The 23213-nt window shown below is 36.5% G+C and overlaps 1 protein-coding gene across 19 annotated transcripts in view; it reads right to left on the bottom strand.

Moving 5' to 3' along the window:
• PSD3 (pleckstrin and Sec7 domain containing 3) overlaps positions 1-23213 on the bottom strand; it is an 812606-nt gene that overhangs the window by 464825 nt on the left and 324568 nt on the right. For 16 of the 19 annotated variants that reach the window (XR_013555055.2, XR_013555056.2, XR_013555057.2 and 13 more), the window contains one exon: positions 22-1102. Coding sequence is in view for 15 of the 19 variants with exons in the window: in XM_078445466.2 (XP_078301592.2) it covers positions 22-1102 (1081 nt within the window). In the remaining 4 variants the exon portion in view is untranslated. Of the gene's footprint in view, positions 1-21; positions 1103-9486; positions 9579-15652; positions 15948-15975; positions 16103-23213 lie in introns of those variants that run through there. The other 3 variants (XM_078445475.2, XM_078445473.2, XM_078445476.2) reach the window with 3 other exon arrangements.

Here is a 23213-nt window from a genome sequence, read left to right as displayed (position 1 = left end):
AGGATGACTATGGGAGCTCACCTTTCCTTGTCTCTCTCCAGTTCAGGTTTCTTCTCAAGATGTCCTTTGTTTTCCTTTAGGAAGATTTCATCCTCTCCACTCTCAACAAGAGGCAGAGGGGAAAACATCCCTGAGCTGGTGCCCAGCTTCTCTGATGATCTCCAGGTTTCATCCCAAACACTCTCAGTTAAACCAACTGAATTATACAAACCAGCACATGAAATGAGATGGGTTGGCACTCTGGAAAGTTCTCTGTTTTCAGGAGGGGTGCTCCTTTCCAATGATATCTCAAAATCCACAGGATGCTGTATCTCTCTTTTCTCCCCTCCTGTCCACAATATTTCCACCCCTTGAAATTCCACGTGTTTGACCCGGCCTGGGCGTCCTGTGGAGCTACCTTGATCAGACCTCTTCTCTCTCAAAAGAGCAACACTGCCTGCAGAGGTATGCGTCACTGCTGGGCTCCCCAGGGAGGATATAGAACAAGCTGGCTCCTGCACATGGACAGCCCCTTTTCTACCATTATTAGTTATCTTGGAAAGCTGTGCCTGAGCTTCTCCGGTTAAGAGTACAGTCTGATCCTTCTGGATGCTCAAATAAAAGTTCTCCTCAGTCGTAACTTCAGCTGAAAGAGGTATATCTGGTGCTTTTTCTTGGCCAGCAGGAAATAATTTTTTGGCTCCCTGTCTCTTTGTTTTATGAGGGACAGTGTCCAGCTCTTTATCCACCTGCTGAACTGAAAAACTAGAAATAGCATCTTTGTCCAGTACCTTTGTAGCCTGTAATGTTCCTGAAGCTTTTCTGGCCTCTGTGGCTTTCAGGGTTGAAATCAAGGAGTCAATGGGTTGTAAACTTTGTTCCTTGAGGTGACTTTGAGAGAGGGACTCTCTGACATCTTTTGGTCCTTCGGTAACACTCTCAAGCCCAGACTGGTGGCCATGAAGAAGCTGGACCCCCAGCTGCCCTTGTGGGCAGCCTGGCAGAGACTCTGTATCAAACCCAAGAGAAGTTCTTAGGCCTTCTCCACTATCCTCCATGGTCCCATATTCTGGAAATTCATTTGTGACATTTGGTGGGAGTAAAGTGCTTCCTCCATGATCACCTACGAGTAGAACAGAAGGGACACATAACTTGTTTTGAACAATAGGTTAGAATATGTAATGATAAATATCCACACATATTAGGTACTCAATAATCCTTATTTGATTCTTTCACTGTCTCCTGCCCTCAACCACTCTGCAACACATCCTTCTTGTAACTTTGCCAATGGTCCCTTCCATTTAGCTTACATGAAAGTAACCACAAAGGTTTTAGTATAGAAAGAGGCAATCTAATGACACATGCCATATTTCACCCTCCTTTTGATAAGGTCCCACACAGAAAACTCAGTCGCTGCACATGCAAAAAGAGACTAAAATAAAATACCTATCATTTTTATGTGATACCATTTATGAAGTAGTAACTAAAATATTTATATTGGGCATAAAAACAAACAGCCTTACGATCCAGCCAAAAGTATCTGTGCAGTGCAATCTCTGAGACAGAGCCTCAGAACAAAGATATGATCTATCTAAAGTCAGAAAATACTTTTTTGGCTGGAAGGCTCCCCTTCACTATTAGATTTCTCTGGGGGGGTGGGAAATGCCTCCAGAACATCCCTGGACAATGAGACTAAAGTCAAAATGGAATAGGATACTTCATGTGTTAAGAAAATTTTCCAGGATCCCAGCCACATAAAATTTAAACGGTGTGTTACATAGAACCCCAATATATGAAGCAGTGAAAACAATAATTAGTATATTTTTACTACAGTGAACCAAATTTACATTTTCTTACTAAAATAGCAGTCATTGAGAACAATGAAAACATTCTGATGAAGAAAAATTTTAACTGAGAGTTTATGGAGACCAGTTACAGTTACATCAACCCCACTATCCAATTTTCTTCCAAACTTGGTTTTGGTTACTTTGTATCAAGAAAATCCTCATCTACAGTAGAAATGCAGTGTACTCACTTTAACAACTTTATTCAAGAGGACATTTGTTGTGTTGTTGTTGTCATTTTTTTAATGTTTATTTACTTTTGACAGAGAGAGAGAGAGAGAGAGCGCGCGCGAGCATGAGCAGGGGAGGGGCAGAGAGAGAGACACACACAGAATCCGAAGCAGGCTCCAGACTCTGAGCTGTCAGCACAGAGCCCGACATGGGGCTCGAACTCACAGACCATGAGATCATGACCTGAGCCAAAATCAGATGTTCAACCGACTGAGCCACCCAGGCGCCCCTGTTGTGCTGTTGTTTTTAAAGCACTGTGAATTACAACCTTCCTATTTGGTGAAATGTTAGATAAATGTCTGAATATTTACACTGAACATGAAAGACTTGATTCTAAGGCATGTACAAAATGAACTTAACTTAGAAATGTGTTGGGGCACCTGGGTGGCTCAGTCAGTTAAGCGTATGACTTCGGCTCAGGTCATGATCTCACGGTCCGTGAGTTCAAGCCCCGCGTCAGGCTCTGTGCTGCCGGCTCAGAGCCTGGAGCCTGTTTCAGATTCTGTGTCTCCCTCTCTCTATGACCCTCCCCTGTTCATGCCCTGTCTCTCTCTGTCTCAAAAATAAATAAATGTTAAAAAAAAAAAAAAAAGAAATGTGTTAACATATGGTATCCCCCAGTATGCAAAATATACAATCAGTAATACATCTGAGAGTATATACTGTTTAATATTCCATTTTTTAAACAATTAGAAATATATTTTTAAAATTAAATTTGAATAAGGTATGGATGGAATCCAAGAAGCACTTCTCTGTGATAGCAGTATTTATAACACCTTCATAAGACAAGACTAAGAGAATGTGGCTTGGTGAAATCTGAAGAGGGAGCATCTCTTCAAATCCTGACTTTGAAAACAAAGATAGTTAAAAACAGTAAGATTCCTTTTCCTCAGGTGCATATTGACATTTTTCCCTCTTTTAAGATTCAGTGGTTTGTAATATGCTCCCAAAATTATACTATTACCACTCTCTAATTCCAGAACATTTCACCACCGCCCCAAACAGACCCATATATATCAGCTGTCACTCCCTATTGCCTTATCTCCTCAGCCCCTCATAACTACCAATCTTCATTCTTTCTCTGGATTTGTGTGAATCTGAACATGTCATAAAAATGGAATCCTATAATATGTGGCATTTGTATCTGGCTTTTTTCACTTAGCACAATGATTTCAATGTTTACCCACATTGTGGCATGTATCAGAACTTCATTCTTTTTTATTGCCAAATAATATTCTATTGTATGGATATACCACAGTTTCTTTATTCATTCATCAGTTGATGGACATCTGTGTTGTTTCTACTTTTAGGTTATTAGGATTAATAAACATTTGTATATAAGTTTTTGTGTCTACATTTATTTTCAATTTTTGTGGGTAATACATCTATGAATGGCATTTCTGGGTCTCATGATAATTCTGTTTCATGCCTGAGAAGCTCCCTGTTTTCCAAAGCAACTGCACTATTTTACATTCCTACCAGCAAAGTTTGAGAGTACCATTATTGTCCATCTTTTTTTTTTTTAATTTTAGCTGTCCTGGTGGGTACTGAATGGTATCTCACTGTGGTTTTGATTTGCATTTCCCTAGTGACTGATATTGAGCATCTTGTCATATACAAATTGGTAATTTGTACATTTTCTATCTATTCAGATCCTTTGCCCATTTTATAACTCAGTTACTTGTCTTTTTATTATTACGCTATAAGAATTCTTTATATATTCTGGACAGAAGTTCTTTATCAGATATATACTTTGCAAGTATTTTCTCCCATTCTGTGGGCTGTCTTTCCCTTTAGTTGATGGTGTCTTTTGAAGCACAAAAGTTTTTAATTTTGATAAAATCCAACTTATCTACTTTTTCCTTTCATTGCTTGTGCTTTTAGTGTTATATGTAACAAATCATTATCCAATCTAAGGTCAAAAAATTTATTCCTATGTTTTCTTCTAAGATTTTTACAGTGTTAGCTACTACATTTAGATTTTTAATCCATTTTGAGTTAACTTTTGTATATGGTGTGAAGTAGAGACCCAACTTCATTTTTCATGTTGGATATCCAGTTGTCCCAACACTATCTGTTGAAAAAACTTCCATCTCCCACTGAACTGCCTCGATATCCTTGTAGAAAATCAACTGACCATAAGTTTAAAGGTTTATTTCTGGACCCTCAATTCTATTCCATTGAGCTAAAAGCCTATCTTGTTGCTGGTATTACACCATCTTGATTATTATACCTCTGTGGAAAGTAAAATCAGGAAGTGTATGTTCTACTTTATTCATCCTTTTCTAATTTGTTCTGACTATTCTGGGCCCCTTGCATTTCCCATATGAATTTTAGGATCAGTTTGTCAGCTGATATTTTGAGAGAGACTGGGGTGAATCTGTAGAGTACTGGAATCTTAACAATAATACTATTACATCTTTTGACCTATGCTATAGACTGTCTTTCCATTTAATTTTCTTTAATTTCTTTTAGCAAATTTCTATAATTTTAAATACACAAATTTTGCATTACTTTTATTAAATTTATACCCCTTAGTGTTTTATTCTTTTTGCAACTATTAGAAGTAGGATTCTCATTTTTAAAATTTCATTTGCAGATTATCCATTGATAGCACATAGAAACACAATTGGTTACTGTACACTGAACTTACATCTTGTAACCTTGCCAAACTTTTTAAGTTCTAATAGCTTTTTTATGGATTCCTTAGGATTTCCTATATACAAAATCATGTCATCCATGAAAATAAATAGTTTTACTTTTTCTCTTCTTTCTTATCTGGATGTCTCTTATTTATTTTCCTTGTCTATTTTCCCTGGCTAAAACCTCTACTATAATGTTGAAAAGAAGTAGTAAGAGCAGACAACCTTGTCTTGTTCCTAAATTTAAGAGAAAGCTTTTAGTTTCTCACCATTAAGTATAATGTTAGTTGTGGACTTTTCACAAATGCCTTATATCCGGCTGAAGAAGATCCCTTCTATTCCTAGTTTGTCAAGTGTTTTTATCATGAAATGGTGTCAAATTCTGTCAAATGCTTTTTCTGTTAACTGAGATGCTCATGTGGGTTTCATCTTTTTTTCTAGTAACCATTATTATATCAACTGATTTTTATATACTGAGCCAATCTTGCATCCCTGGAATAAATCTCATTTGGTCAGAGTGTATAATCCTTTTTATATTTTGCTAGATTCAGCTTTCTAGTATTTTTGCTGAGCAATACTGGTCTGCAGTTGTCTTGTACTATCTTTGTCTGGTTTTGGTATTAGGGTAATGCTGGCTTCACAAAATGAATTGGGAACTATCCCTATATTGGTACCTTTTTACAACTTTTAAAAACATTGTTCACGTTTTACACTTTTTTAGGCTTTTAACAGTTTTCTCTGTGTTCATCAGTTTCTTCAGCACTTCCAAACTATAAATTTATTGTTAGTATGCAATGAAAGAAAATGGTCAATAATCTAAAAAGATGTTTTTCTTTCTTTAACATAGTGAAAGAGCTTAAAGTAGATAGAGAAGTATTTAGTCCCCAGTAGGATATATTTCCTTTAGATTTTAAATGTTTTTCATTATTTCTCTAAGCTAGGGTATACCTTTACAAATATTCAAGGATCAAAGAATATAGAATTTCAAAGGTTGAAGGGATTTAAGAATTAATTCAGCCAGCTAACATAATTAAGGCAGGCAGCTGAGAAGGCAGGTTCAACTGAATGATGTACTCTACCAAAATAAATAAAAGTCAGAGCTTATCTATTCTACCTTCACTATGCTTTACATCCCTCCCTGCCCCTCCATCTTTATTGGTAGTAAGGTACTCTAATATGTGTGTCTTCACTTTTCCCTGAAACTTAAAAATCTTCTGAAATAGTTATCCAAAACCCAGCCTCATTTTCCCACTTTGTTCCTAAAACAAAAGTTTATGTTGCTTTCAGTAGTTCTGCACTGCCTAGAGAATAAAGTCTAACGTCCAAACTCGTTGATCTAGAAGTCAGGATCCATAACCCAGTCCCAATGTATCTTTCTCAAACTATTCTCTGTCTCTTGCTCAACCCCCTTTTCAAATACGCTCTACTACTGCTTCTCTAACTGAAGGAGGTGGGCAGCACATGAATACCTTGAAAAGGTTCTCTCAAATATGTACTGGAAATTAAGTTAACTATGGATACACTCCTGTGTCTGTGCTCAACCTCTTTTCCCCATAGGATAGGTTTTCTTCCCATCTCTAAACGACCAGATTGTTTTCATCTTTCAAGACCTAACTCAAATCCCCTCTTTGATCTTTCAAGACCAAACTCAAAGCCTTCCTTTAATCACCAGCCCTTATAAGAAGTCACTTCTCCTCCTTACAAATGTCAAGAGAATTTTAGCTGTATATTACATAGTGTACAAACACATGAAATAAGTGAACGTAATATTACCTCATATTTTAAAGCTTTAAAAGACTACAATTTTTAACCTATCAGAAGTGTTTTAACAAAACTGTCCACAGTTACCACTGAAGCCATACATACGTTTAACATCAAAAACATACTATGATGAAATCTATTTAACAAAGGGAAAAAAAATATACTTTATCATTTAGAGGTCTACTTTGTTCTAACAGTTTAAACTCCCATCTGTAAAACAACCACTAAAATAAACACTGGTACACTGGTCCAAAGAGAAGTGACCAGAAAAAAATCAAGAAAAAAGGACTCAAAGAAATTAAATAATCTCTCCATTCTATAATTAATACTTGTCATTAAAATGTATCTCATAAAGGAGATGGCAAATGACTCAGCTGTGGGCAACAGCTTGTGATATCTTGATATAACAACTTGGCAACTGGTCAAAGAAAGACAAAAGGGAGAAGGGAAAAACCAAAACCCTGCATGACAAATCGTCCTCTTTACTATTCCAGTCAGTTCTCCTGCTCTAAGTTTACTGTTCTAATAAGTGCTATTCTAATAAATGTTGTTTACTTCTAAACTAAATAAGAACTAGCACAGACTGAGAGAAATCAATGCTCTGAGAGGCAAAATGACTTGACTAAGGTAAATGAAACGATGGTTAACAAAGTATTCTAGAAGAATTACAAGTCAGGACTAGATTCCTAGTCTTTTATTTCTCAGGAGTAAATTCCTGGAAAAAAAAACTAAGAGGCCTCTGACTTGTCAGACCTTTATTTCTAACAGCGATATTACCAGACACAATACAGAATGAAAAATCTTCTAGTTGTAGCTCCTAGGTAGAAGTAGCCTTAAAGACCACATGGCTCTTAGTTAGAGTGCTCATCACAGAATTCAGCATAGCACCAAATCTTTCAAATAAGGCACCTGTTTGTTAGAATGCAAGAGTAGTTTATTTTTGCTGTTTGCATTTCAAGTCACCATTTAAACTGTATTTGACAACAAACAAAACTTCATACAATATTAATCTTGACCTTTTTATTTGGAATTTCTGATTTATTCCTTATGTTTAAAAATCGGGACTATTTATATTAGGGTGATTAAAAAAAAAAGACCAAATTCTTCTTTTACTATAAAGATTTTTTTTCTGCTCCCTTTTGAAACAAGGCCATAGATACTTCCCATAAATACACAGATACTTCCAAAATTCTTTCAAATTCAGCAAACATTTATTAATTACCTGCTACATACTAAACATAAGGGGATTCAAAACTGAATGTTGCCAAAGCATGAAAAATCTGTTAAGCATGTTAGAAAAAGTTATTCTGGTAGCATGTGAAGGGATGTACAGGGAAGAATGAGCACAAATAGGCTCAGGAGTAACAACAGGCTACTTGCAATAGGACAGGTGAGGTGATGTGTGCCTGAGCCAGGGCGAAGGCAGAAGGGACAGAGCAAAGACACAAGAGGCTGCTACATCTCCCACTCCAGCCAGTATCCACACCCAATATCACCTCATGCCCTCTGCCCAGCCCTCTCTAACTTCAACATGCTTCCACAAAGCTACTGCTCAGTCTATGCCAACTGCTGTGGGCTCTTATACCTAACTTGTTAAAGCTTTTCCTTCACCTCTGTCACTCTGTATCTACTACTAATTTAAGAATCCAAGTGAATACTGAAATAGCTATTTCTCTTCCAGAAAGTCTTACTGAATTACTCTTGCCTAAATTTGGTCTCACATCTTAGCAAAGGGATTTGCTAAGTATAAAAAAAGAACTTTAGCACTTGCCTAAATAGAAACCACACACTAGTAGAATCTGAATTAATAAGAGTTCATAGCTTTTCTACATTTATTTTTCCCTTAAAGGAATGAAATGTAGTGTCAAATGTGTAGGAGGGAGGGGAGAAGAGAGAGAAGACCAGCTTTTCACATTCAAGTGAAATATATATATACTTTTGGGGGTATCTATTTATATTCCTTTAGGAGTCACCCTTTTCTAATAGGAATATTATCTGCTGTTTCGTGGGTTTGGTCAGACCCCTAACATTGTCTCCTGTTGCTTTTCCTGTGATGAACTAAACCCACTAATTTTTTAATTTTTTTTCTTTTAACTTAATATAGAGAGAAAGAAATGGGCTACTTTTGAATGTTAAGATCAATTTCAGGAGTGCTTTGGGTTGTATGTTAAATAGTCATCAACTTCTAGGACACAGGGACAGGGCTGAAATAAGACAAAATGGAATAGAAAAAAAAATCCTTCTACATAAAACTAAAAAGCTTCTTGTTTGGTAAAGAAAATCATTGACAAAATGAAAAGGCACCCTACTGATATGGAGAAAAATCCTGAAAATCACATATCGGATAAAGAGTTAATATCCAAAATATAAAAAGAACTCATACAGTTCAATAGCAGGGGAAAAAATCCAATTTAAAAATGGGCAGAAGTTCTTATTTTTTTCAAATAAGACAAACAGATGTACATACAGGTACATGAAAAAACGTTCAACATCACTCATCATCAGGGAAATGCAAATCAAAATCACAATGAAATATCACCTCATACCTCTTAGAATGGCTATTATATTATCAAAAACACAAGAATAACAAGTGTTAGAGAGGATGTGGAAGAAAGGGAACCCTCATGCACTGTTGTAGGAACATAAGTTGGTGCAGCCACTATGGAAAATAGTATAGTGGTTCCTCAAAAATTTAAAAATAGAACTATGATATAATCCAGCAATTCCACTTCTGGGTATTTGTCCAAAAAAAAAAAAAAAATGAAAATACTAATTCGAAAAGACACAGGTACCCCTATGTTCACTCCAGCATTATTTACAATAGCCAAGATACAGGAACAGCCCATGTACACATGGATGGATGAATGAATAAAGAAAATCACACACACACACACACACACACACACACACACACACACACACACACACTATTCAGCCATAAAAAAGAAGGAAATCCTGCCACCTGTAGTAACATGGATACACCTTGAGGGTACTATGCTAAGTGAAATAAGTCAGAGAAAGACAAATACCATATTATCTCATTTACATGTGGAAATCTAAAAACAGCAACAAGGGGCGCCTAGGGTGGCTCAGTCAGTTAAGCCTCCAAGTCTTGATCTCAGCTAGGTCTTGATCTCAGGGTCATGAATTCAAGCTCTGCATTGAGCTCCACGCTGGGCGTGAAGCTTATCTGAATGAGAGAATGAACAAACAAATGGGTGAATGAATAAATAAAAGCAATAAATAAAATAAATAAATATAGATAGATAATAGATAGATAGATAGATAGATAGATGATAGATAAGTAAAAAACAGCAACAGCAACCAAGCTCATAGACAGGAAATGATTGGTGATTGCCAGAGGCAGAGGGTGGGGTTTAGGTGAAATGGGTGAAGGGTGGGGGGGGGGGGGGTCAAAAGGTATAAACTTCCAGTTACAAAATAAATCAATCATGGAGATGTAACATGTAGTATAGTGATTATAATTAACAATATTGTATCACATATTTCAAAACTGTTCAGAGAGTAGAACCTAAAATTCCTCATCACAAGAGAAAAAAGTTGTAACTACATATGATGATAGATGTTAACTAGACTTATTGCTGTGATTATTTTGCAATATATACAATATCAAATTGTTATCCACTTGAAACTAATATAATGTTATATGTCAATTATACCTCATTAAAAAAAAAACACCTGTTTTTCTTCAAATCAGGAGGAAATGACCTTGCTCCATATGATGGGCTTTAGAAAGACTGTGGCCCTTCTAAGAATGATTTTGATTGAGGACCAGTAAATGAAATGGATTTTCTTGCATTCTGGCTAGCAAACTCCTTAAAATGGTCAAAAAAAAAAAGTAAGAACTATTTGGCAAGTCTGCTGCAGACTAGGATACAAGAAGCTGAAATGTGAAATAAAAAAGTTTATCATGAGGGATTCTGAGCAACAGAATGAAGGTTTCCCAAGATAATATGACTATCATGTCTATGCCTAAAGCCCCAGAAGAACCATAATTATGAATTCTATACATACACATTCCATAGAAATTGGACCCACTCATTTTTAAAAAGGGATTCTTTGGTTTTGTTTTGTCCTGTTTTTGTTTTGTTACCACAGGAATATAAACTACAAAAGGTTCAAACTTTGCTTTCTTTACCATTATATCCCCAGAGCCTAGAACATTAGTACGTAGCAAAATGGATGTATTTGTTGGAACAATAGATAAATTAAGAATGTCCTATACCCAACAGAATACCATTTAACAGAACCTCACAGCAGAAACAAAAAGAAACCCTCCAAAACACAAGCAAAATAACACATGTCAGTGCCATCCACCTTCTGTCCCCTACTCCCAAGTACAGGCTTAAACAGAACGCTGGAAACATGGGGATCCGTCCTAACATTACAGCTAGCTAATTCTTCCATTTGCTCAGCCAACATTTACTGTGCACCAAGTATGTGGTGAGCACTGGAAAACAGAGCAACGAACAAGGCCAACAGGGCTTTTGCTATCAGGGAGCTTACAATCCAGCAACTCCATCTGTATACACTTGTCCATTGCAGATAAAGTTCAGGCAGTGGTAACATTAAGGGGAGACAATATTGTCCATAGTTCCAGATTTCCACATGATCCTACAGGGGCTATTACCATTAAGAATAAATTTCTCAATTGATTATCTTACTCTAAATGCCATGTTGTCCCATATGTTACCCACAGCCACATATGGCTATTTAAATTTAAATTAATTAAAATTAAATAAAATTGAAAATCCAGTGTTCAATACCATATGTAGTTAGTGGCTACCATATTGCACCACACAGATATAGAACATTTTTATGTGATCACAGAAAATTCTATTTGAAAGCACTGTCCTAGAATCTTCCCACTCAGAGTGTAGCCTTGGGACAGCAGCACAGATACCACCCAGCAGTTTGTTAAAAATGCAGACTCGGGTACCACCCTAAACCTTCCTATCAGAATCTATATTTCTTTTTTTTTTTTTTTTTTTTTTTTAATGTTTATTTATTTTTGAGACAGAGAGAGAGCATGAACGGGGGAGGGGCAGAGAGAGAAGGAGACACAGAATCGGAAGCAGGCTCCAGGCTCTGAGCCATCAGCCCAGAGCCCGACGCGGGGCTCGAACTCACAGACCGCGAGATCATGACCTGAGCTGAAGTCGGACGCTTAACCGACTGAGCCACCCAGGCGCCCCCAGAATCTATATTTCTAAAAAGAACCTCAGGTAATGTGTACACACATTCAAGTATGAGAAGCACTTCTCCATAGTACTACGACAATATCTAGAAGTTGTTCTGACTACATTTAAAAAGCTACATTTTTTATTCTAAAAGATAACCCCAAGAATTCCTACCTCCTAACTAAAAAGTCCAACTGTTGAAATAGACAACTAAAGAAAGCATACAGTCTCTCATTCATACCAAGAGAAAGGCTTGCTCACTGTGGTCTGGGTTTGCCCTCCAATTATGCTGGAATCCTCAAGAGAGAAAGATAATCACCTCTACTGTGATATAATCTCTTTTTTATTTTACAACTCATAGTAAATTTGTTGCACAATTAATGGTCAATGACTCAACTCTACTCATGCAAAAAGACCATAAAATCCTAAAATAATACAAATACAAACTTGAGCATTGTAAACACCTATATGTTAACATCTGTACATAGCATTAATGAAGTTAACATGAGAACCTAAAGGAAAAGGGGTGAGGGAGAGGTAAGCTTTTCAATTTTTAAAACAGGGTTTCATCTCAGACTTTTAATGTACATGTCATTGGATATATTACTCGTAAAATAAAAATGCATGGGCAAATTCACTCTAATGAGGTACTTCTGAGAGTGCACTAAGGGTTTGTAATCTGTTTTTTATGAGTACAAATCAAAGATTTTCAATTCTTTACAAATCATAGCTAACCTAGACACTAAAAATCTATTTTCTCTCCTTTCCATGTACCTTGTTTCTAAATTCAATAATGTCCACGGGGCTCTTCGTTCCCTAATGAATATCAGCAAACACCTTAAGACTTGTATCATGAGTTAGTGTTATAAAAGAACTATAAATTCTTAAATTATTTTAACACTGGAAGTTTTATAGAAACAAGTTTAAAATCTCCCTGACTTGTCAAACAGGAATTCAGTCCCATATACAGAGGGGTGACTACTTTTCCCCTTTAGTCCAAAATTTCATAAATCGATAAAAAAAAAATGGAAGACAAAGGTCCAATTTATAAAGCAAATATAAAAAGCCTTGCAGAGCTGAAAACTCTCAAATATACTTCTCCTACAAGTAACTATAATTCTTAACTGTGAATAATAATGATCAATGTTTTTAAGTCTAATAATCAATAAGCCTCTCCACAAACAGTGACACATACATGGGTTGTTCAGATTTGCAATGCAATAGAAAAAGTTGCCTTTAAAAAAACTAACCTAATCCATTTTTACTAAAGAAAATATGCTTAGTATGATAAAAATAACAGAAAATGAGTATGAGTGATGAGATTTTACTAAATGAGTAATCTAAGTACAATTATATTTTGATACACACTCTTCACCCTAATATAAGTCACTGAGAATGCTGGCTATTGCCTAGTCATTAATAAGTCTCCAAAAACACAGATATTTCAGGTACTTGCATGCTGTGAATCTAGGAAAAGGCCTGCCAGACACTACACAAGCTATTAGCATGTGCACACAAATAGAAGACTACTGTATTAATTGAACGTTCTCTTTCCTGAGTAATTAATAGTTACAGCTGTACTTACTTCAAGCAAAATTTCACATACTAGTGATTCAGAACCCATTTTTTTTCCCATTCACTTCTAATCCCTGGGGAAATGACACTGGCTTACCATCCTAGTCAATTTCAGAGTAAGCTCTGTAAGCTAAGGAGTGGCACCTTATACACCATACAGAAGGTAAAATGAGTGATATAAGGAACAACCCATTGATTTTTTTTTTCAATATATGAATTTTATTGTCAAATTGGTTTCCATACAAAAAGGTGCCCTCCTCAATACCCATCACCCACCCTCCCCTCCCTCCCACCCCCATCAACCCTCAGTTTGTTCTCAGTTTTTAAGAGTCTCTTATGCTTTCAGCCCATTGATTTTAAACCAAAGTCTCTGCAATGTGCAGAACGTTGTTCTTGTCATGGAGAGGAAATACTGAGCGGTAAGAGCTGAATTTAAGCCGAATTTGAGCTGAATTCGGCTTAAGCTGAAATTAAGCTGAATTTAAAATCATGTTTTTTTTAAAGTTGGTTTCCTTTTTTCAAACAATGTTTCTCCACTGTCAACCCCTTCACATAATTTTTGTTTCTTTTTATGTCCATATGTTGTGCTTCTCCTTTCAGCCATATCACTTCTGATTAGAGCTGTTCCTCTGATTTCATCCATTCTATCTATTTTCTACTACTTCTTCCTGTTTAGGAATTCACACTTTTAAAAACCCTATTTTATTTTTATTTTTTTCCAGCTTTATTGGGACATAATTGACCTACACCATTGTGTAAGTTTAAGGTGTACGTGTTACTTTGATACTTCTAGATTGCAAAATGTTTACCACCATAGTTTAAGCTAACATCTCCATCATGTCACATAACCATTTTCTTGTGGTGATAACATTTAAGATCTACTCTGCTAGTGGCTTCAAAATATATAATACAATATTATTAAGTATAATAACTATGCTGTACATTAGATCCCCAGAACTTACTCATCTTATAACTGGAAGTTTGTACGCTTTGATCAACATCTCCCTATTTCCTCCACCACCACTCCCAGCCTCTTATAACCACCATTCTATTCTCTGAAAAACCCAATTTTAACATTTCTCTGATCTTCACTGACTTTTTAAATTTTTATTTTGAAAAACAAAAAAAGTTTAAACGTTTAAATAATTTCACAATTATATTTACATAGGCATTCTCCTACTAAAGTTAATATGAATGTGGTCGTATTAATACAAATTCTTACATAAAATATTTAATAAAATACATTAATATTTAAGAAATTGAAATCGATGTTTCAAAATACAAGTCCTTAAAAAAACAAAAACCAACAACCATTAATGCCAAGCAGCTGGAGTTCTAGTAGAGATGATAAACTACAGCTGTGGACTTCTCTGCACTGCTGTGTATCAAGACAGGTGTCAGATGCAATGGTAAACAACCTCGCTCAGCCTCCAATCTGTAATAAGCCTCAGCTGATTCATATTTGCATTCAGTAATTTTCATGCTCAATAAGAGACCCACAGTTTTGCTAAGGATTCAGCTGCAAAATAACATGTGCAATAATTCCAACTATATCTGAAATGCAAATTTTACATTAAGTTTAAAGTCAAATTCCCTCGTGAGAGAAAAATAAATGTTGTATTACTCTAAAAGTGACACTTTCGACAGAAACCAAACCCTCGTGTATAAACTAAGGAGTTAAAATACCTATTCTAAATCTCCAGTAGATACTACCTCAGCCTTAACTACAGTGTTCACAGAACATTTCTGTTGCTACTGTGTGGCTAATCCTGGTTCTTTTCTAGGGTATTCAGACATAGCCATACTTTAGACATGCAGATGGAAAGGAGTTTGAGCTCTTTAAGAGAAACTCCTCCCATATTCCCATCCAGCACCACAATATTATGTATTTCTAAAACTACAGGGGTAGCCCGTTTTCCACCTCCTTTCTATATAATGCATCACAAACAGAGAGTAGAGAAATAGGTTTTGAGAACTGTATTCTTAGGAAAGCCGATTGGACAACAACAACAACAAAAACAATGAAAGGAAATAAAATCACAGGTAAGAATATTGCTTTCTATTTAAAAATAAAAATTTTGGAAAATCCAATGTCAGATGCTAAAATAAACATTCCAGGTTAAAGCCAGGTAAGGTACTGGGCAAAAGCATTCAGAGGGCAAGTGGCATCTTTCTGGTGACTGGGGAGTTAAATATTGGCGTGGGCATCCCTAAATAATGCAGTATGCTCTTCCCTATGTCAGGATTCAGCACAACCTGGTCTAGCCCCAGGAGTCTCCTACTGGGACAGTCAAAAGACAAGACTAGTAAGCAAAAGCAGTCAATAATACAGATGGATCATTTCACAGCAGCATTTTACAAGAGATAGATATATAAAAATATATTTTCCTGCATAGACCTACAAATAGAGGTTACTCACAGAGATTACTGTAGCTCCAGCAGTTACCCATTGATCATAGAAAATGCCCAGTTCATCAGCTTAATGCTTGAGAAAAGTTAGCTAGAAAAGAAGCCAGCTAATTCAAAATCTGCTGTTCTAGTCAACTGGAAGCAAATTAGTTTCAAATTTCCTGGCAGCCCCTTTTGCCCTGCACTGCACGCGGTGATGGAAGCACTTTGAGCACTAGAAACCCTAGCTGAGAGGAGCTGCCGCCTCAGTCCCTCTCTCACAAAGGCTAAGCAGCCTGTTCTCTCGTTTGCTCGCCCTCTTTCTGCCTGTCTCTCTCTACCTTGGTAGCTTACCGAAAACAACCACCGTAGGGCTTTTCTATATTTGTGAAAACTACTTCCAAGGAGATAATTGAGATGATGGGAGTTAGCTTTAATGTAACCATTTCCCCAGTGCGGCAGCAGAAACCCCAGCAAAGGCTCCGGGAGGATTGTACCATCCTCTGTGACATCAGAGGTGGGGCTGTCATCTCAGTATTATGCAGCATTTTCTCTGATGAGAGAATGACATTTGTGAAAAGAAATGGATAGGTTCCCTTTAAAAGGGTTTAATTCTTGTGTTGTTTAAACAGAAAAGGAAAGAGCAAATACAACGTTGAAAGCTGCTGTAGGAAGACCTAAATCCTGCTTTGCCAGTCCTTATTTCACTGCTAAATGATGCTGCCATCTGAAGTCATTTTACTGATGATTACATTATCATTCCTGTGATTAAATTAATATTTAATGGGTAATTGATATTACTTGGAAAATGTGACATGAAAAATTCAAAGACATTAACATCTAGTTTTAAATATGATGGCATAAACTTTTACATCACTAATAGTACCCTGGACATATGCAATACCTTTCAACACAGAAAGTAAATTTCTGCTAAATAATAAAATCAGAATAGAAAATATTTATTTAATGCTTACTATGTGCCAGGCACTATCCTAAGCAGGTTTACTGTATTAATTCATCTATTCCTGCTAGCAGCCCTTGGGATAGCTAGTATATGAACCCATTTTACAGATAAGACTACTGAAAACACAACAGCTATGTAACTTGTCCGAGATCACGTGGCTAAAACTGGCACGGGCAGGATTCAAACATGGGCACAATGGCTGCAAAGTCCACCCTCACAAACACTAAGCTAAATTGCATCATGAGGGCTTCCTTATCAAAAGAATTCTAAAGGAGGAATACAATTTCCAAGATTTAGAACCACATCAAGCCAAATATAGCTACCCCTCAAGTAGACTGGCCTATATATAAGAGGATAAAAGTAGAAAGTGCACCTAGAGAAAGCATACCGAAACTGGAAATAATGCCCAGGAGTAGTTTACTGCTGACTACTCAAGTGACCTTAAGACAATGGCTTAAAATCTTTCATCTTTAGTTTCCTTATTTCTGAGCTGCAGGTTTTTTAAAAATTAAAAAAAAAATTGTTTTAATGTTTATTTATTTTTGATGGGGGGGGAGGGGCAGAGAGAGAAGGAGGCTCCCCTGAATCTGAAGCAGGCTCCAGGCTCTGAGCTGTCACCACAGAGCCCGATGCAGGGCTTGAACCCATGGACCATGGGTTCAGATCATGACCTGAGACGAAGTTTGGCTTAACCAACTGAGGCACCCAGGTGCTCCTAAACTGCAGATTTTTAAAAAAAATTTTTTTAATGTTTATTTATTTTTGAGACAATTGGAGAGACAGAGTGCAAGCAGCGGAGGGGCAGACAGAAGGAGACACACAATCTGAAGCGGGCTCCAGGCTCTGAGCTGTCAGCCCAGAGACGGACATGGGGCTCAAACTCACGAATGGTGAGATCGTGACCTGAGCCGAACCAACTGAGCCACTCAGGTGCCCCTGCAGATTTTTTTTTTAATGTTTACTTATTATTGAGAGATAGAGACAGAGCAAGAGCATGGGAGGGGCAGAGAGAGGGGGAGACACAGAATCCAAAGCAGGCTCCAGGCTCTGAGCTGTCAGCACACAGCCCAATGCGGGGCTCAAACTCACAAACTGCAAGATCATGACCTGAGCTGAAGGCAGATGCTTAATCAACTGAGCCACCCAGGAGCCCATGCAGATTTTTAAATTATAAAGCAGTATTAAAATATAGTTAAAGCACAGGATCCAGGCTTGTAATCTGGGCTCCACCTTTTTCAATTATGTCAACTTAAGCAAATTATTTAACCTCTAAAGGGCTCAATTTTTTCATCCAAAAAAAAAAAAAAAATAAGGAAAACAATGGGGTTATTCTGAGAATTAATGAACTATGCCTATAAATAAATAAAGCACTCAAAGTAGCAACCAGTATATAATAAGAGCTTAAGGTTTATGAGTATTGTTTCCATAATCATCATTACTTTTAGTATCAATATCACATTTTTTTACTAAAACTGCCAATATTTCAAAAGCCTCTCCCTTTTTGAAAACCTCTCCAAGAAAAGCTGCTATTTTTCTAGAGTTGGTTAGAAAAACAAAGGACAACCTTTGCTGGCTTCATATACACATTAACCAATCAATGAATCAGATGAGATATCAGATGAAGTTATCAGGCATGCCTTTCAAAAAAGCTCTACATGGGGAAGAAACAGAAGCATTTATCTTTTTGCCCTCCCCAACTTCTTCTGCTGGGAATATGGAAGGAGGCTAGACCTAAAGCAGCAATCCGTAACTGTAGGCATCCTGTTAGGGAGGTCAAACGAAAAGAGAGTCCCCAAACCCACCATAGATCTCCCATTCCCATCTTCTCTTATGTTGGAGAGAAATAAACCTTTAGTTCAAGTATTTAATTCAAGTTTTCTGCTAAATGCAACTCTCCAGATCCTATGAAACACAACTTAAGGTCACAATTTCCCTATGGTTTCAACAGCTAACTAGAGGGTTGGGGTACTTCTCATCACTCTTCTGTTAACATCCTCTGAGCCTGCATCCTCCCCAATGTCAAGTAAAAGTCAATGGATGACCCTGGGGGAAAGAAAAAGTAAAACGTACTGCTTCCCAATACTTAGTAGCTGTGTTGTCTTATCACAAACAAAACAACAAAGGGTTGAATGGCTGAAGCAACAGCATGTGTAAAGCTCCTCCTTCATCTTAATTTCCTTCAGTCTCTAAATGGGTATATGCTACTAAGCTAATGCTGAAGGAGAAAAACAAACAAAAAGCCTAAAATACAAGAATGAGGATGATTGACAAAGTTACTGCTATTATAAAGGCTACATAACTGCAACTACAAGTGACCGTGAAGAACTATGTCTCCACCTCACAAATGTCTCAATTCCAAATGTCTAGCATTTCACATTAGGCTTTAACTAACACTATCTTAGACTGACACGTAAAACTCCCTATTTCAAAAAGTAAAACTCAAAAGTAAATTTGTTACATATTCTCTAGTCTCTCATGGCCACCATCTCTAAATAATGTATGTATAAAAAACAGCACTTGAGTCCATAACTAGGTGAAGTGAAAATTCTTTCAATCTAAAATGGAACCAGGGGATATGAAATGGAGAATCTCACACATGCACCCTCAGAAAAACAGAACTTAGTAACTAAGAGACTGATTCCTATAAATGCCTGAATTACAGAAGACCAAGACTTATCTCCTGACCAATGAACATCTGCCACAACTCTCTCCCCGTCCTCAAGCCAATGAACTTACCTGCTTGAACTCTGGCTGGCCCTCTCCTCTGCAGTCCTTGGCCAGAAATACAGCCTGACCCAAACCCTTGATGGACTCACTTGTAGCTTGCTACAGCAAGCATTTCCCAAATTGCAATTGCTCTGCCATTCCCAAACTAACTCAATTTCTGGTGATTCAAGCTTGCCTCAGTTTACCTCTTTATTTAGACTGACAGTAGTGCCATCTTGAAGTCCTCAATTATATTTTTTCTGAAATGTAATCTAATAACACTGCCATTATTCTTAAAGGATATATAATATCAAAATATTCAAAGGAGAGAACCATTAAAAATTTCAAACCAATCTTCTGTTTGTACCTCTTCTGTAAAACAGTTTTTTCCAGAACTATCAGAGTGAACAAATCAAAAAGAGCCAGATTTATCAAATGTACCTTTTCATTAAAATTTAAAGGAATATTTTACGTTTTTGATAAACATACGAAATTTAAATTATAAAATATTTTGAACATTTACATAAAGTTGGTATTGACTATATCTTCTTATTTCCTGTATTGGTGCTCTGGCATTTGGAGTATCTTGATCTTGAAGAGGCAAAGCACCCCTCCCCAATCCCATTAGCTATTTCCTAGAGATAGCAATGGACTCCCCTGGGAGTGCACTTTTGATATACAAACCAACCAATCCACTGTCAGACCCCATTTCCTAAATCAATCTCTCACACTCTTAAACCAATATTCCTCCTATCCTATTCCCTCCAGGGGAATGGAGGACACCTAGGAACTACCAATCCTAAATGTACTCAAGGACCTACCCTGCCTTATCCATTCCTTTCTGCAAAAACCGTATTAAAGACTGGGTTGTATTCTCCCCAGTCCTCTCTGCCTCCTTCCCCGTTGTGGCCCTGCAGACCTACTATGTCTACTATTTCTAGGGCTCTGTGTTATTTCTCAAAAATTTAAAACAAAGTAATACAGACAGGCAAGCAAACTGTTATCCAATTTAATATGAGATTTTAGAATTAAAACCTTCTTACAAATCAAGACTGATTACATGATGCCAATTTTTATCACCATATCCCCTATTATTTTATTGTTTGCTTTGATTCACTCCTAAATCCATGTGGAAGACAAGATTATCAGAAGAACTGGTAACAATAATTCCTTATTTGAAATAACTTTCTTACATTGAGCTAATTCCAATAAATGAGGAGCCAGTTTCCACTTTATTTTTTAAGTCTGGTTCTTAGATCTTAAAATAAACAAAAACACACACACAAAAAAACAAAAACAATAACAACAAAACTCGATGCCAATTTCAGGATTACAAAAATTTAGTTTTTATATATTAGTCTATTGTCTCTATTATAAAGTACAGTCTAAGCTTCATGTAAAGAGATAAATAGAATCTTGGAAGATACAACATGAAATAAATCCAAGTGAGCAGAAAAGAGGAGTGAGCAATACCAAGATTGGTATAATGCCAGAGCCTTATACTATGAAATACTGTTAAAAGCAAAAAAGACCACTCTAAGGTAAAAGGTAACCTATGTTAAAAACAACACACAATAATAAAAAATAGAAATAAAAAATGAGACAACTGGCACCAAATGGAGTCACTTATTGCTAACTCCACATGACCAAACTGAGACATAACTTAATTACAGTTCTGGCTCTTCCAGAAATGTAATCTTAAACCAGTCAATCAGGAATGAATCACCTGATCAGTACTAGTTAGGTAATATGCCTGACAGACCCCTGCTAACACCTAAAGGAAAGTAACTTTGCAAGAACCACCCCATTTTGTTGCCTACTATATCTTTTTTTGTTCCTATTCCCTTATGCCTCTTTGCACGGCAAGTTGGAGCTCCTTCCTATCTCCTATATTGGATACTGATCCAAATCAACTTGAGCTCAAATAAACTCTTAAAATTTTTAATAGACCTCAGTTTATCTTTTAACACTTTTAACGTTAATTTGTACATATTTGCACAAATTTGCCTATAATTTAGGCTAATTTTATACAGTTTATTTTTATGTTAATTTTGTACATATATTTAACAACATTTCACATAAAACAATTTAAAAAATAGCTTTTATTAACTTACATTTTAGACAATTATTTTATTAAAGCTTTTCACATGCAATTTGTCATTAGGGTCTTTGCCACCACTAGAGTCTTAACTTTGAGTTGTATTATATCTTTAGTTCTGTCTTAAGATACAGCAATATTTAAATCTGTGTGATGCTACAATTGGAAATTCTATCCTAATCTACAGTATCCATTCACTTTAGGTGATCCCCACAATGTAACCACTTACTGTATGTCCTTTGGAAATCATCTTTAAAAAGCTACATTACAATGACCTTTGACATTTCCAATTCTAGGATCATTTCCTCAGGAATAATTACTACCTGTGTAATTAAATATATTTTCTCCTCCTTTTTTTAAACCTGTTTTAGTAATCTCTGAAGCATCCCAACTAGCATTATCTCTAGTGGTTTCAAGCTATGTGTTTTCTCCAAAAGTTCTTTGTTACTGAAAGTAATCAAAACATCTCTAATACAGAAACAGTAACAACTTGAATATAAGGCCACTCCTTTTCTGATAACTTTTTCAGGAAAACATCCTTACCCTAAGTAAGATATTAACTCCTTTTTACAGATCAAGAGTATCAAGTTGAAGAAAACTGGCCAACACACAATTAAAAGATAAAGAGAGCAAGAAATATCCCTCCGGCCAAAGTTAAAAAAAAAAGAAGAAGGAATTTAGCTGCCAGTACAAATATGAATATACAGAAGAGCAGAAGGAAACAAAATCATTACTTAACATTGGGTTATACTTCATTCCTCTCTTTTAATCTAGCACAGTTTGGGAATTTGAACTTTTTTCCCTTGCTGACTGTACTAACTTATTTATAGTAATGCTAATATCATGTTATTATTTATTAATATAAACAATGTAAACATCATTTTTAGTTATAATATAATCTAGTTATTGTTGAATAGTCTGGTTATTTCCAATATTACCCTAAGTAGGTTCTTATATTGACAGCTTGCTAATTAATATTCAGAATGTAATCAATATATAAACCCCCAAACACCAAACTGAAACTTTCCTGAAGTCATTGACTTGTTTCTATTTTGTTCATTGATGTATCCCCATGCCACTGAGATACCCAGGAAGCACAAACAACAAACTGCAAGGCCAATTCAAGATGGCATAAAACTCAGGTTGCATGTTACAAACAGGGAGAAATTTTACAGCCAGGAGACTGCCTTCCTCATGTAGCGGACCCAGGAAACATGTGGGAAACAAAGGCAGAAGAAAAAAATTAAATTTCCTTACAACTTATAGCCCAATGACAAGTCCTTGAGATAGGCAGAGTGACCTTCCTCTGGAAAGACAGCCGCCTCTATGACACTTTGCTCAGGGCAAAATGCAATCTTAGCTTAACTTTCTCCCAACCTCGGGGATCCTGTAAGCCTACTTTAACGTACAAAAATTTCTTTAGAAACTTCTTTTATCTCTACCCCACCAAGATATAGGTTGGCAATCATACTCCAAGCTTATGGTCCCCTGATACACATCTGAAGGGTCTCACGAGTGAGTTTTTACTAAACAGTAATAAGTGACCTTTTCCTAACAGCAGCTAGCCCTTCAAGGTCCTGGAAACCATGTTTCCCAGATACCTTGGACTTACACTATCCCTGACCCCCTCCTAACCTGAAGATATATAATCAGTCACCCATCACAACCCCAGTGCAGTTCTATCTCCCACAGGTCCTGTCCCCGTGCTAAAAAAACAAACAAACAAACAAAAACACCTTTTGGGGACACTTGGGTGGCTCAGTTGGTTGAGCGTCCAACTCTTGATCTCGGCTAGGTCATGATCTCATGGTTTGTGGGTTGAAG

This window comes from Panthera onca, chromosome B1, assembly GCF_046562875.1.
Source record: "Panthera onca isolate mPanOnc1 chromosome B1, mPanOnc1 haplotype 2, whole genome shotgun sequence".
NCBI classification, from domain to species: domain Eukaryota; kingdom Metazoa; phylum Chordata; class Mammalia; order Carnivora; family Felidae; genus Panthera; species Panthera onca.
Note: the sequence above shows the minus strand (reverse complement) of the source record. Positions and strands in the feature narration are given on the sequence as shown.